General features: G+C 37.1%; 1 protein-coding gene across 1 annotated transcript in view; it reads left to right on the top strand.

Moving 5' to 3' along the window:
- Positions 1–12745, top strand: part of SEMA3A (semaphorin 3A) — a 164970-nt gene extending 152225 nt beyond the window's left edge. Inside the window, exons 15-17 of the mRNA XM_014884314.2 lie at positions 978–1045; positions 6787–6929; positions 8443–12745. Coding sequence (XP_014739800.1) covers positions 978–1045; positions 6787–6929; positions 8443–8898 — 667 coding nt within the window. The 3' untranslated portion in view covers positions 8899–12745. The remainder of the gene's footprint in view (positions 1–977; positions 1046–6786; positions 6930–8442) is intronic.
- Positions 12746–16840: the final 4095 nt, after the last annotated feature.

Raw genomic sequence — 16840 nt, 5'->3', positions numbered from 1 at the left:
AACACATCTTTGTTTGCCTCGTTCTTTTTTTCTTTCTTTTTCATATGAAAGGCTTTTCTTTGGCTCAGTTGAAGTTTGTGTCACAGCTATTTAAACAAAACTAGGAGCAGACAAAGAGAGAACAACATATGCAAAACAAAACTGTATTAAAAAGCTCTCTTCAATGAAATACAACATTTTTTCAGCACAGATGAATATGTTTTTCAAAAGAGCCAGTAGAATTCAAACTGGGAGAAGAATATACTGTGTCAAAAAGACATGCAAGCAAAGGTAGAATTCAGACTCAAGCTACTAAAGATAGAATAAATGACATTTCAAAATCTTCCTTATCAAGTTTTTATTTTTTTTTTTTTCTAAAAACAAAACCATTTGCAACAGTTCTGTAAAAGGTTTTATCAGAAATGTTTTGGTGAAACCCATGGTAGCTGAAATAATCTATGCTTTTTAATTTACATTTTGTAGAAAATACAGCATTACAGCATTCTTTCAAAGCCACCCATCTTAATATTTCATCTATCTAATAGATGCTGCAATACTCAAAGTATTCTGTACTTGCACAAATGTGTACTTTTGATGCTTGTTAAACTCTACAGCATATATTTTGATCTTCAGCAGTCCCTGTATCTTGTGAATCAAGTAATGAATTTATCTATGACCAGTATTGCCCACACAGTTAAAATAAATTTCATATTTTATTTTTATATTTATTTCATATTAATAATTATCATTAAATATTATTTATTTATTTACTATCTCAGCACAAGAGGTATGTGTTTACCAGTTTATGAGGACTTCAGCTGTAAGAGTAAAGCCTGATTCTACAAAATGACAATGCACAGAATACAGCAGTAACAACATGATTTCCTTCCTAGTGTTGTTTATGTGCACTTGTGGCCGCTGTAATTATATAAATGTTCCATTGATTGCTGTTGAGCGCTGAGAAGGGCACTAAGAGATTTCAAATGTGATCTCTGCAGGCGCACCAGACGACAAGACATCCGAAATGGGGACCCGCTCACCCACTGCTCAGACCTGCAGCATCACAGTGAGTTATGGGCACCACCGGAGTGCAGCTCATTTCTATGTCATTGGCAGACTGTGCACGAGTAGAGTAGGAAGCATGTGAATGATCTGTTGGTGAAATTGTCTGGAACATCTGCAAAAGATGAATATAATACATCATTATCCCAATTTAGATAGCTTACAATGGCGTGGATCAGACACTGAATTCTGTTTGGGTTTGGGGTTTTCTTTTTTGTTTTCCTCAGATAAGCAGTTTAAGCATTGTAATTTTCCTGCTTCTCTTCTCTGATAATATCATACCATCACATTAGGCATACCATATCAGAAAAGAATTGTACTTTCTTCATGACATCAAGAAATAAGTCCATGTTGCTGTACATAGTTTGCAATAAGATGATAACCAAATCAAATTACAAACCAAATGTGTTTGTAATTTTGCAAAATATGGAGTGACCTTTGTTCTAAGTGTCACACTAAAAGCTCTGAAGATCAGGACGTTCCTACAGCAGGCATGTCCCCGTGTGCTTCAGCATGAGTTTTCTTAGACGTATTTCAGTTTGCTTTTTTGTCAGCTGTTTCATTTTCACAGTGTATTGATCCTTTCTTGACTTGTTTGACTGACAAACTTCTCACAGTTACTAATTTGTTGCCAAACTTTTCAGAAGACCTTCACTCAGAAAATAAAAATGTCCATTTGCTGTTAGTGAAGGCAATACTTAGGCAATGCTTCCCTCTGCTGGTGATTCCTCATGATTGTGGCACATCTGCAGGAGCTTTTCACACAGAATATTCTGAGTTTGAAGGGACCAAATCCAACTCTTAACTGAATGGCCCATACAGAGATCCTCAACCCCTCAACCGTGGTGTTATTGGCACCATGCTCTAACCAACTGACCTAATCTCAGGGTTAAACCACTGTGCAAAATAAGGAGGTGACTGAAAATGGAGATACCTCAAAGCTCTCTTGTCCTTCCGTCCATGTAATTTACCAATAATGGTAAATAATCCTAAATTTTACTTTTGAGTTAGCTATCATTCACTACCAAAATGTTTCAGTAATACTTTTCTCTATGTTCATTGCAATCATTTGAAACTCACAGCTGACATTAGTATAACTTTTTATTTCTGATTGTCAGACTCAGGCCAAGTTACTCAGAGGGAAAAAGGAGTTTTAAAAGTGCTTGAAGTACTGACCGTGGTCAGTATGAAATTGTCACATTTTGAGAACTCATGAATGTACAACAAGTTTAGATTTGAACTAGTCAATTGTGACTAGTAGAAAGCTCACAAATTTCCCATTGCATAATATCAAGTAATACTTACACAGTGAAAATAAGACCATCCTTATGTTGAGAATGAGATTTTCAGTTCCACAACAGGAAAGGAATGAGACCATCCTTATACTGAGAAGGAGATTTTCAGTTCCACCAGGCACTAACCATTGATTTTAATACCAGTAGAAGCATTTCTTATCTTTACATATTTACTCTCTGAACATTTTACTCCTGAACAAAACTGTGAACTGGTCTACCACAGGTCTGTTCATTTAGTTGTTCTATAGCCTTCACTAGCTGTGCTTTATACAACTGTAGGCCTGTTCTTTATTTTCATAGATGAAAAAAGAATTTCAAAACACTTTGGGTTTATGTCTTCCCTTATTTGGTAAACATATATGTCTGAAAAAGATACCTTCTGTCCAAAGGGAAGAGAGTAATCCAGTTTCACAGTAACGTAGAAATGCAGTTTTTTCATTAATACAATCATGAGAAGTCAAGGTCTGGACAAAGTTATTATATGGTAGACCTGATCAAAAGTAGTTTTGATACAGCTTTACCAAAATGAGCAGAGCAAATACAAAACAAGATAAGATAGCATTGGAAGGATCAGTAAGTTACAAATTATAATGAGGGAATGCAGTTCTGGATCCTAGACTTGAAGGATGCACTGTGATAATACTTAATGAATAGTTCAGATTGGTCTTAAAAGAAATTTTCTCTAAAAAACTTGAGTTGTAAATCTATTACATTTTCGTATATTTACTTGGCGTTTACACATGATCATACATAGTACAGATGACTGCTTGGCCTATACATTGCCTATGCCAACATACGCTGAGTTTTTTCCTTATTTGTGACTAGTACTTCCCTGGACAGCAAATGAAGAATTGGTTTTGTCCATAGCCAAAAAAAAAAGCTTCAAAAATCATTTACTACTTGTCTACAGATTCATTTGCAAGAAGTGCCAATTGATTCTCTTTGTGAACCAACAAAACCATGAAAAAAGAACACTGTCTTAATGTATAACTTTTAACGACATTGCAGAAACCAACTTAGCAATCAGTCTGAAGCAGTAAAGTTTCTAATAAGGTTATGCAGCGTTTTTAGTTGCTATTTGGTGCAAATGTATAAGAAGTATAAAATGACTGCACAGCAACATTAGAGGGAGCTGAGGATCTTCCACTGTACAGCTGCTTGCCCAGACATTAATGTTTAAAAGCATGGTTACCTTTGTGGCAGCTAAAGGAGAATTTTTGTTAAAGTGTAACATACTAGAGCTATCAAGAAATAATCAAGTTTGAGTTTTTTTCAAGAAGAATTTGTTAAAGAGGTACTTTTCTTTTAGATGATTTATCCCAAGGGAAGTTCAAAGAATCACTCTGAATTAAACTATATTGTGTGATTCATTCATCTGCAAAGCAATCTCGGTATAAGTACTTAGCCTTTCATACTTCTTCAGTTATGTCAGAAATTATGTACTTAAAGGATATTTATCAGGGTAGTAAACTGATACTGCTGTTGGGTTCATTTTGGGAATTACTGCTTTCAGACAGGATTTTGGGCTGAATTGCATTACCAACTTCATGACTTCTATAATTTTCTAATTCCTCCAGCTGCTTTTCTGAACTTCTTAGACTTTCATTCTTCCATCCAGTCTCCTCAGCTTCTCAGTCCCAAAGCTGCACTCTTATCCTGTGATTATTCCATCACTGCTTACTTTCTTGCATTCCACGTGCTCAATATTATATGAATTTTATAGACATTCCAGGACCTGCCTTCTGCTCCTTCAAATCATGAACATGGAAATTGAAGGATCTCTAAAAGGCTTTCTGTCTCATTACATGTCTGTCACCTATATTGTGTTTTCTGCAACTGTGAAGAAATGCAAAGAGGACTTCACCCACTTTCCACAATGTTCTCTAAAACACTAGAATGTTGTATACCAGATACAAGGAAATTCTGTTTCCTTGTTTGAAATGTGTCAGTGCACAGTTTCTAAAAAATCCTGTGACTAGCTTCTTAGATACTAAGAATATTCTAGGTACCTAAGCTTTCCAGCAGAAACTTCTCTATATATTTAAAAATAATGCTGCTACTCATGAGCCATAGAACTTTTACCAAAGAAATACCTGGTTTTGTCCTTTATACTGATATTTATGATTTAGAAAACTGCCTCCTCTAGGTTTATTGGGAACAGTGTAACGTGCTCTGCCCCTGTGTAATTCACTTGAACTAAACCATGTTCAGGAGAATGTTATGATGTGGAGCTGCAAGCCTACTAATGAGTAATATGCTGGTTAAATCATCTTTTTAGGATGCTGGAGATGAACTTTGCTAGAGCCAAAGTTCACTTAGGCTTAGAAATTTGACCTGATATTCCTACTTCCAATACAGATACCTAAACCATCAGATTGCTGTTGTTGAAGATGGGCCATTCTGCAATTACGGTTCAGGGAACCTAGGAGAGGAATTGAGACAGAATGTGCATCCTAGGATGAAATCCTTGTGTTTCCATCCTTCAGGATGGAAGCCTGTAAATCACTGTTTCACAGAAACATATCACTGGAGCAGTAACATATGTGTCTCAGGCTATAAAAGAAGATGTTTTCTACTAAGTCTCTTACACTGAAGGCCTTTATGTGCTGTCTGTTGTGGATTCCAGTTCAGATATCAAACAGCTTCTCTCTGTGAGGATATCTGACTGCCTGCTCAGCCATGTGAATTTTGTTCCTTAATTAGAGCATCTAACTTGAAACAGAAGAGTACAGTACATCAGTCAGCCATTCACAGTGTTAAATCTGGATCCATCAGTTATAATTTCCAATCTTTATCTTATTACTTCTAATTTTATTCAGTCAATCTCTTCACATACTTCCAGTTCCCCTGTTTCAATGACACAAATTCACCTGTACTTCATCTCAGACCTCACCACCTTGGCTATATTCTATTCCAACTGTTTCACCCGTCTCTTGCTCCTTTGCTTTCTATTTCATTCCACTTCTCCCTATCTTTCTGACCCATAGCTGTACTGACATTATTCATGGGAATGTAGTTTATGAGAGTTGTCATTGTTTCACTCACTTTTCAATAGAACACCCCACTCACTTGCTTAAAAGGTCCACAATCCAGCAGAGGAAGGCAAGCAAACCCATTTTCTATTTGTTTAGTGTTAATAGGCCATTTGATGTTTTCTGAGAACTGGGCAAGCACAAGTCCTTATTGTGCTCTACATCCCTTCTGCCATCCTCTCTCAGGGCTGAAAGTCATTATTGAAAGTCACATGTGATTCTGTATCAGTGTAATCCAGGACCTCAATTTTACTTTTACCTTTGTCACAGTTATCTAACAAACAGCCTATGTTTGCTAAACAACGTGGCCAGTAGGAGAAAGGCACATCTGGGAGCAAACAAAACTGGGCAAAGGATTTCTCCGACAGGGTTTTAAATAGACACAATTTTCCTGTTAAAGCATATCAAAACTATTTCCTTAAATATTTTCGTTGCTAAAAATCAAACGTGAAAAATGGAAAGAAAGACAAAGAATAGCAAGGAGTCAAGATACCCCAAGAGATCAACAGAGTGTTAAACAGCCTACCCACCCCTTCCTCCTCATCTGCTTTTCAGGGTTATTGTTCTGTTGCCACTTAAGTCTATACCAGCATTTTAAAGAGCTGAGGTGGAGAGTTGAAACATGATGCCTTAAAGTCTCTATGGTATTGGAGAAGAATCAAATACCATATAATTCCTATAGCTATGTGATATTTCCAGCAAGTTGATGAATATCTTGAAACGTTGTTACAAAAGGAAGTAATTTATTTAACTTTCTCTTTCCCCTCCCATAATGTCTGGTTTATTAACCTCATTACATTTCCATAAATTATATCAGTATGAGAGGAAATGATTAATTGAAGATCGTTTCCTCAAAAACATTATTCCTGGTCATTAACAGCTTCAGCAAACTGCAGTGCCATATAATCTAAACACATTATTCTACTTTTAAATAGTCTCATGTTTTATTACTTTGCTCTAAAGTATTATGATCATAGAGCCCAGGAGGCATCATTACAAACATTCAGCAACTACACCCTGTTTTCTCATTGCATACAGTTTGCTATTAAAAATTCTTGTCGTGTCCTAGATGCTTTCCTTGATGAATAATAATGAGGCTTACACGAAATTTCACAATTAAATTAATTAACTTCACATATTGAGATGTTAACAGCTGTTAGGATTTAAAATACAATTAAAAAAAAAAAAAAAAAATAAAAAAACCCGAAACAATAAACCAGAAAACCTACCATGGGTCCTTACAAAGATAGAGGTGTTGATGGAGATTTTGAAATGGTATATGATATGGAGAATTTTTTTGTAAGTTTTTATCTTTAAACACTCTAAAGGAGCCCAAATTCTAAACAAAAAAGTACCTATCAATTAAGGGTTATTCTCCTGGTAATTAATTTTTTTTTCTTTTTTTTCATGCTTTACAGATAACCCAAGTGGTCATGCCCTGGAGGAAAAGATTATCTATGGAGTAGAGAATAGCAGCACTTTCCTTGAGTGCAGTCCGAAATCTCAGCGTGCTGTTGTCTACTGGCAATTCCAGAAGCAAAATGATGATCGCAAGGAAGAGGTACAGTAGGAAAAAAAAAAAGAGATTAAACTAATTTTCTCTATAAAGATAGACTTCTATAATGATAGTCTGAGTCTCTCTCAGAATAATTTTAGTTGAGCAGAACTTTCCTGGAATATATGATTTCCATTGTTCTTCAGCATATTCTCACTCTTATTACCATAAAATCCTGTAAGCTTGCTAATAGATTTTACAGATTGTTACAGCAGCAAGCATTCGTATCCTCTCCTTGCTCAGACTCCCTGCAAAACACACTGGTTTGCATCAGAGATCCAGAAACAGAAAAAGCTAGCATTCTATCTAACTGTCACCTGAAACATCATACAAAGATTATATGAATTTAAATATCATAAAGGTCTTAAAATTGCCTCCCCTAATCATATTGTGTGACTGAAGCACAGGCTGGCAGGAGCATCCCATGTGCTGCATGCTCTGAGACTTTACTGCAGATAACAGAGTCAGAATGAAGAACTGAGAATGTAGTGGACACAAGAGTATGGAAGCTTTTATTTTCGTCAAAAGCAATATTCATAGAGGCAGAAACACTTACTTCCCCTGTTTGCATTACACTAAGCTGATACTTTGTTTTTCTCCTTTTCTTGTCACCAGCATTCCTATGTAATTAATCACCCAAGTTTTCAAGTCATATCAAGCCAGGTCACATATATCTTAGGAGAACAATCTACTCTGGTAGGTAGGGGGATCAAGCTAGGGAACAAAAACTTTTCTGTTGCATTGAAGTATTTGTAAGTATACGTACATATATTTAAAGCATGTTCACAATAGTTACATTAGCTGCTTTAATTTTTTTTGTTTTGTTTGCATAAGTAGTAAATTATTAGGAATTTATTCTCGGTGAGAGAACCACAAACAGGTTTGTGCCTTTTCTGTCTGCAGCAACATGTGCATTCAGAGAATGGAGTTACATTCTAGATACTAATTAATTCAGAAAAAAACAGTATTTTGAGCAGCTGCTTTTTGAATATTAAAATTTTTAGATTTGGTCCTTAGTTGCTTGTTTGTAAATTTTCCACTTAGGCAGAGCCCACTTCTGTGCATGAGGATTTTTATGGTAAGGAGCAACAGGAAGACAAAGAATCTTTCCTGCAAATGGATCTAGATTTGGCTAAAAAATAGTGGTGAATGAGACCTCAGTAATACAGCCAAATGAATCCATGTTGACTCTGCTGATTACAGTCTCAGATCTTCTGTAATCTTTCCAGCAACTCCATCTGATGTAGTTGAAAAAGATCTTTGTTCAGCAGCAGTAGTTACTAAGGAGTAAATTCCTAATTCCCCAAACTCTTGGCATGATATCAGTTTTTCCAAAATATTTGAGCCTTTCATGAAAACAGATGACTGTCGAAGGGTTTTCCGTTTTTGTGGGTTTGGGAATTCTTGGCCAAGTCTTACCAGTTAAAAGGAGCAGTAACAAAGAAGCAGCATGATCAGAGGGTAATGTGGCACATATATGAAAAATAACTATTGGAATGATCACTTTTTCCCAATGCAGATAAAAGTGGATGACCACATGATCCGGACAGAACAGGGCCTCTTGCTACGAAGTCTGCACCGGAGAGACTCCGGTGTTTATTTCTGCCATGCTGTGGAGCACGGCTTCATGCAGACCTTGCTCAAGGTGACCCTTGAAGTGATCGACAGTGACCACCTGGAAGAGCTCCTCCATAAGGAAGAAGATGGTGATGGCTCCAAGATCAAGGATGCGACCAACAGCATGACCCCCAGCCAAAAGATCTGGTACAGAGACTTCATGCAGCTGATCAACCACCCCAATCTCAACACAATGGATGAGTTCTGTGAGCAGGTTTGGAAAAGAGACCGCAAACAGCGCCGGCAAAGGCCTGCCAACGCGCAGGTGAACACAAATAAGTGGAAGCACCTACAAGAGAATAAAAAAGGTAGGAACAGGAGGACCCATGAATTTGAGAGGGCACCACGTAGTGTCTGAGCTACATTACCTCTAGGAACCTCATCCAAGTAGAAACTTGTATAGACAGATAACTGGAAAAAAATGCAATATTCATGAACTTTTTCATGGCATTATGTGGATGTTTACAAGACTGGAAAGTTCAAACAGTTTCCACTAGGTTTAAATAAAATCCATTTCTAACCTTCCTAGCAAGTCCTTCCTCTCTGCTCTGATTCTAAGACCAGAAAGACCAGAGTTTCAAGGATGATAACTCACCTGGACCTAGCTTACTGTTCAAAAACTTCTGCAAGTATTCAGCAGGCAAGTTTTGCTTTTTCTTTTGACGGAGATATAAAGAAAATGCTGTATTTCATGCTGTCATCTTACAGAAAAGAAAAACAAGCCCCACCTTTCATCATCAGCACTACCATTTCTAGACTTATATAAAACTGCATGAACTCATTAAGCTGATGAACGTCTAAACATGTGATTGGACACAAGGATTTTGTTCTTGTTTTGTCTACCAGTTCTCCTGTTTATATGTGCTAGAAGAGGAAAAACAATACTGAATGAGATTGATTGTGGAAATCTGAACAACATAAGCCATCCATCATGGAAGAAAAAAATGTGGAGTACACTGGCCTACTACTGATGACTTCTTTCAGCTTTGATCTAAAGATGTATTTTATTAAAAGTATAATTTAAATGTACCATGAAAAAATATGCAGCAAACATTAGCTCCTTTCTAAAATAGACTAGACTTTTTGTCTTAGAAATATTGTACTTTCTAATTATTGGTTTAGAGGAAAAAAGACAACTTCCAATTATGACTGCTTTACTCTTTTGTTTGGGAAAACTTCCAGGGGAGCTGGTCACATTGCAGTTAACCTCCTTCCCTGTCAGTAATCTATATGACATGTAACTTCAAAGCAATTTTAAAACTAAGCTATTTTAACATGAAAGTCACTGTATAGCATGGAAGTATTCTGCATTCTGTTTTTCTAAGTATGGTATTTGAAATTATTCAACTTGTATAATACCTTGCTATAGACTGAACCAATGAAGAGGAGAGCATTGATTTTCAGTTGTATATTTTTTTTTTTTTAATTAAAAAAACAAATAGCATTAAAATACCCTCTGCTAATTACACTCTTGCTTTCTTGGTTCGTATTTATGAATGCTAATATTTAAATACTGATGCTCATAGACTGTCATATATCCATGAGCAAATCTCACATTCAGTTTAAGGAGTTGTGTTCCCAGCTCTGTGGTAGAGATTTGTCCACACTGCTGACTCTCAGTGCTCTGTTCTTCCTGTTGGCCAGATCACCGAAATGCAAAGAAAGAGCCACGTAAATAACAACCTCAAAGCCAGCTCCCTGTTTTAAGATCACAGTTTTATCTGTAGGTGAAATCTGCTGAAGCAGTAAATTCATGAAGTTCAGCCTAAGACTAGTTTATACTAACAGAAAATTTGATCCTGCATTTCTGTCTTATTCTATATACAGGAGAGCAACAGGGTAAAACAGACAATGTATTTGCATCATGAGTGTCAGTTTAGGGTTATAAGCAGTGGATTTATTCACCTCAGCACAGATGTGCCTTTGGTCCCCAGTTCTATGGTGTCCAGTTATTTTGAGATCATCTTTCTCCAGCCTCCCATATTTTACCTTGGTAGAGTCTGTAAATGACATAATTTTAAGTAATGTCATTGTGGGGAAAATTACTAGAACAAAATCCTTAGTTTGCTAAAGGAGCTTTTATATAAAAGTGTGTCTGCACTGATGACTGATCTGTTTTGTTGTTATTAACTCTGTGGTATTTAATTTATCAGTTTATTGCTACACGGTCAATAGCCTTATCAGATACAATATAACACAACTGCTGTGGTAGCATCTCTCACAATGTGCCCCAGTCTCCTTGCCACTCACTAGTTCAAGTATCCTTCTGCTTAGTGAAGCCTTGGCTTCTTGCCTCCGTAGAAATTGGATTTTCACTAACAGCCGAGTTACTTCAGTCCCCTTTGAATCCTTTGGAGGGGATGAACTTGCAGGATTTTTTTGTAATTCAATTCTTCAGAAAAAAAAAAGTCATTGAATAGACTAGGACGAGGCTGTAGGGCCATGATTTAAGAAAGCACTTGGGAATTTATTTTTAAAGCAGCTTTAAGTCTCTTTTATATTTAACCTGACTCTTGTGAACTCCAGTATGCTGGTAAATTCCCATTATTTCATGATGTGCTGAATATGGATGAATTAAAACATATGTTCATGTGCTTTTCTGTACAGAAGTATTAATTTTTCAGCTCAGCTTATGGTTAATTTCTGAACACTGTTGTCAAATGAATTATTTTAATCACAGAATTTTAATCATAGAACATTCTTTAGCCTTTTGTGAAAGGCAGTTGTGTACCATCTAGTTACTACAATACTCTTCCTTACGAAAGGAAACAGTTCTAAAATGAACCTCAGAGAATTCAGTGGGAAAAATACAGATTGATTTCAATAGACCCCAAATCACTTTGTTTCCATTTTTACAGATTCATGGAATTGCTATGTAACTTTTTTTTTTCTCCTCTATGTTCATAGCAAATGTTTCTATAGCAATTTGCTACAAAAACACTGAACCATCCTTTTTCACAATGCCTGGAGAGAAAACATATTGAATAAAGTCAAAATTCTAAGTTATGTTTTTCTATACTGAGAAAGATAATCTGTGGGAACAAAATTATGGAAGTTGCAACATTTTTACCATGACCTGGCAGTCTCATTGAACAACTGATATGACCATATCTTACAAACTTCAGCCCAGGCCTCCCTGACATGAGTAGTCTTGTTTAAGTTTTTGTATTTATTTATATAAAGAAGAGGGCAAAAGCTCAAGCCAACAGTGGAAATTTTTGATTTTTAGGTTCATGTTATGGTCAAGTTAAAGCAACATTTAATACCGATGTGAAATGAACTTTTTTTCAAAAAGCATAGGCCTTAATGAATTAATGTATAGAAGGATGCCCTGCAGCTTCAGTAAGATTCATACCCCCATTTATGTCATTATTGTTTAAAGCAACATAAAGTTTGAAAATAAAGATTAAAATGGTATTTCTGTAAATGGCCAATAAATAGTTATAGACTTTAGAAAAAGTAAGTAAAAAGTTGTGTTTAAGCTGGAGAGAAATAAAGGATTTCATTTATAACCAGAAAGATCTATTTTCATTTGTTTTAAGATACCCATCTGCAAGGAACAAAAATATATTGAATCTTATTCTTACTCATCTACTCTTTGCACTTGCACAGATACTGAAATGGGAATTCATTCTATGACTCCTGAAAACTGTATGGTTACATTACACTATAACATCAAACTGAGAAAATGTTCATCTTTGCAAAAAAAAGTTAAATCTTCATGACCCAATAAAGTCACTATGTAAAAAAATTAAATTAAATGCATGTGAATGCGCATTTACTGTTCCTTTTTATGTATTATTTAGTGAATATCAATGGTATGTGTTTAATAGTTCAGTTTTTGCTACCTACACATTAGTCAAAAGAGATGTAAATATTTTTGACTAGATAAGGAGGTACAGTGTAAAGTACTGTTATCTAGAGGTACTCCATTTCGGTGTGTTCAGCAAAATACTAAAATGCAAGATTTTGCCACACAGGTGATAAGGTGGTTGGTTTATTTGCTAGCTCAGTGTCTGAGTTGTGCGCTTATTCTTTAAACGCATTCCTCACCGGGTAGTAAATAATTCCACTCCTCTATTTATCACTTCAATTCAGATGGGAACTAGAAAACTGGAGAGAAAGTGTAATGAAACTGCTGCTGTAAATTATTTCTTTTAGCATGTATTCAGTTGTTAAATAAACATTTCTTCCAAATATTTGAAGTTCAGTGTCTTGACTGTTTACACGGAAATGTGCCCTGTAACCTTCATGAGCATATGGAGTGCATTGTTGACAGTATAATGCTATCGATGTGTATGAGCTCTGTTTATTAGGCCAGAAGGATTGCTATTTGTATTAATGGCATTTTTTGTTTCTTTTTTGAAGGCTACAACCTAATAAGCCTGAAATGAAAGGCATGAACTTATCTTTAGCCTATCTTTTGGCACAGCTGCTGAGCTTGTGCACATAAAGCCACACATATGCACACCCCCACTCTCCACTCTGCCCATGAACCAAACTGTAAATCAGCCTGGAAGCCATGTGAATATGAGCAAGTTGGTGTACATGATGAAATTTCACTCTGTGCAATGCTAATGGCTTAGGACAGCTATGCTGCTTCCCTTTGGAAACTGGCTTGCACAGAAAGCAAGTGGAATAAATCAAGTTCTGTCTGTTACCAGCATACCCTTGTATCCTTAGGTAAACTTAGCAGCTGTTTGGAAGTGCTTAGGGACTCCATCTACAAGTAATACGCTGTGGCACTAAGCATTGTGCAAACAGCTATTCTGGAAAGCATGAAGTTTAAATATACCAGACAAGAAGTGGAGGAAGGAAAGTATCATTGTTTCCATTTGGCATATACAGAATTGAAGAATCAACCAGTAGTACTGAGCCGTCACTAATCCATTCAGCCTCATCCGTGCTCCTTCCTCTAGAGCAAGGAAAAAGGAGTCTGGTTCAAAAGGATATTGTAAGGATATTTTATGGTCACTACTGTTTTCTGAAAATTGAAATAAGCCCTCAGCAGCAGCCAAGCAACTCAGTGGGTTACAAAAGATGCTGCAAATACAAAAAGGACAAAATGAATATGGAAAGCCATAAATCAACTCACTGAAAAAGCAGTAATTTTGTATTCTGTGACCAGTGCACGCCTTATAAACAAAGAGGAAAACCCTTGTTTCTGGATGCAGCCACACTGTGTCCTTTGCTAGAATTCCCTGCAGAGCACAGCTAAAATGAGTGTCTTCTGTTACTGCTCTGTACATTGCCAGGAATGTACAATGCCTAGAGGTCACCTTCAATGACAATGAGTGGGAAGAAAGAAGAAACATTTCAGATTTTATGCTTATTTGTACTTACATACAAATGCACAGATAGGTAGATATAAATTTAAACATCCAGCTTTCACTGAGATGAAGTCCCCTTTTCTCTGAAGGATTTGAGGCTCTAGATGTAATTCTAGTACATCTCTGAATACATTTGGTGGCCTCAGCTATAAATTGTTATAAATGGTTCCTCTGTGAAGACTGAAACACACTATTTTGTTTCCTTACAGGTCACATTCACTGAGCTCCCCATCAAACATCCATTTAATGGCAGGCAAAGTTATTATGTTTTTTCCGAAGCATAAAACAAAAGGACTATTATCCCTAGAATGCCCAGTAACAGGATGCAAGCAAATCAGAGTATTAGTGATTCAGCCACCTTCTTTGCTCCCCATAAATACTTGCGTGAAAGGTTGGAGGAGCTTCATAAAAAAACTAGAAACTGTGGAGAAGAGGCTTTATTTGGGACCTTTTTGTCCTGAAATTTATAAAAGGCTGACATTTTGGAGAACTTCAGGATGATCCGAGCTAAATCCCAAAGCTCTAGTGAAGCAGTATCCAAACTGAAAAAGTTTCACTTAGGTTAAGAAAACAAACTCCCATTTCTCTCTCAGCCATTTTTCACCCCTCAGGAAATGGATTTCTGCTTGCCTCAATATTAACCTGAAGAAGTCATTATATGGTTTCTACAGTCCTTGTTGATGTCCTTGTTGCTCTCTTCTTCAACACAGCTGGGGAACCCCATTCTGATGTCCTTGAGCTGCTTTTGTGTGCAGGCACTCCAGTCAAACTATCATGCCATGTACTCTTGTGACATCTGTTAATACAAGCCCTAAAAATGTCATGTTCTCATGCACAGTTATAAAATCAGGCTTTGGTGGGCAGCAAAAAACATGTCATCATTGAGCTGTGAGGTACCATGCAAGAAGTTCCTGTCAGGAAGTTTTAAGGGATGGAAAGTTTGTGGTGTGGGGGCAGTAAGGGGTCTCTGAGGACCTGCCAGCCTGACCCCACATCCAGGACAGGGCAAGCAAGGGGACATCTGGGGCAGCTCCAGCCCCTGGCTTAGGCACATCCCCTGAGCATCAGCCCCCAGGTGGATCTGGTTTGGCACAGCCCATGGGCAGGGTTGTGTGGGGTGGGAGATGGAATCCTGCAGTCTCTCTGGGGCGGGCACTGAGTGCCAGGGGCTGCAGTTGGGTCTGGGGCTGTGGGTAGGGTGGGATGAGCCCTGGGTCACTGGGGCTCCTGACTGCAGTCACCTGGACCTGGTGCTTGTAGCCAAGGAGGCTCAAACAGCCTTCCTGAATTGTTTTTAATCACCTGAGGTCACTTGTCTTCCACATTCAGAGTCAGTTCTCTGCCTCCTGAAAGCCTACAATAAACCAACAGTGCTGCAACAGCACAATTGGCTTCCAATTTGATTGGCTCAGTTTAGCTGATGTTAAAATAAAAAGGTAAATGTACACTAGTTAGTAAGAATTAATGTGCACAGGATGATAACACTTCTTTAATCAGAGATGACCTCATGAAAATAAAGATCTGGCCTTCTCCCCACATGTGAGCCTGCCAGGTCTGCCTGTGCACGGCCACATTCCACAGAGCAGCATCTGAGGCACCTGGGACAGCTTTTGAAGGATGAATCTGATTCCATGAGCAGGCCCAGTAGTTTTTCAGGCCATTCCACCTTACATCCTGGTGTAAATTAAATCTGACACTGTGTCCTGGGAACAAAACTCTTCTTTTCACCTCTCAACATGGGGTACCCCTGCAGCCTGGATTACTTTTATGCTTTATCCAAATATATTGTATTCATTTCTCTGGGAGTTTCATGGTCATCTTTTCTTGTAAGCATATTATGATTTTTTTATGCAGACGCAAATGAAGATGCATGTTTCTGCATGGAAAAAGGATAAAAAGACTGGTAATTCTGTTAGATTTATTACATCAAGTAAATATCAAATATAACTTGAACTTCTCATTTTTTGTAATAGCTGCGGGCAGGAGAGGAAAAGAGCATACAAAAGAAATGCAGATATTTCAGCTAAGTTTTGCAATCATAATTTCCTTAAGCCCTTAAGTTTCATATGTCATTTTTTTCTGGGTTTGTAGCACAACATAGAATGCATGCATTCCTACAAACTTCTTTTGCTGAACAATACTACGTTGAATGGCTCCATAAATCAGAACAAACAGATGGACTGTGCCAGTTCCTCTGAAGAAGGCTTAACTTACATCTTCTCTCTGTTATTTTTATTATTATAACAGGATTACAGATTCCCTTTGGTTTTGTCAGCACTTTTATTCTAAAGTTCTACTTTTAGGGCTTTATAATTTTGTCTACAAGTTAAAGATTTTAAGCATCAGCTTTCAATCAACAAGTAATTTTACAGTACCTTAAAATAAATTGCTAGACTGTGATCAAAATTCCATTTTGAAAACAAACTAAAAAAGATTATGACATTAACCGTGTCAGGTAGTTGTTTCAGTGACTGCACCACAAAAAACATTATGACTGGGGTAAAGCTCAGTGAGCACAATGAAAAGCTGCTCATCTCGCTGGACTTTGTGTTTGTTTTTGAAACATCTGTGTGCTTATCAGAGGTCCTGAATGGGACAGCAGCTTAAGTAAATTGTTCTCCTATTATTTGTGACTTAATCTCACGTTGCTGTTCCTAAGGTACGTCCTGGATTGGAACGTTTTCTTGCTTCATGCCTGAATCCTCATTTAAGCTGGTTTTTAGTTGTTGTTCTATGTGAAGATAATGTAAGCTCAATTCTTTCCCCAGGTTAACAGATGTCTGATGTCCAGTACCAATGAAAAAGACTGACTATGCTGTTTTGCATTCTAGATAGCAGAAGTGATGTTTTTTGTTCTGTAATATTTGAAATTTAAAGGATGGAACTGTGCTCTGTTAGACCACTGTGGAATTTTTCACTGTATTTCTCTTTATTAATGAAAGATGTGCACACACCACTCTTATAAACATG

This window comes from Sturnus vulgaris, chromosome 5 (genome assembly GCF_052056855.1).
Source record: "Sturnus vulgaris isolate bStuVul1 chromosome 5, bStuVul1.hap1, whole genome shotgun sequence".
NCBI classification, from domain to species: domain Eukaryota; kingdom Metazoa; phylum Chordata; class Aves; order Passeriformes; family Sturnidae; genus Sturnus; species Sturnus vulgaris.
The sequence above is the reverse complement of the archived record's forward strand: the minus strand, read 5'-3'. Positions and strand labels throughout refer to the sequence as shown.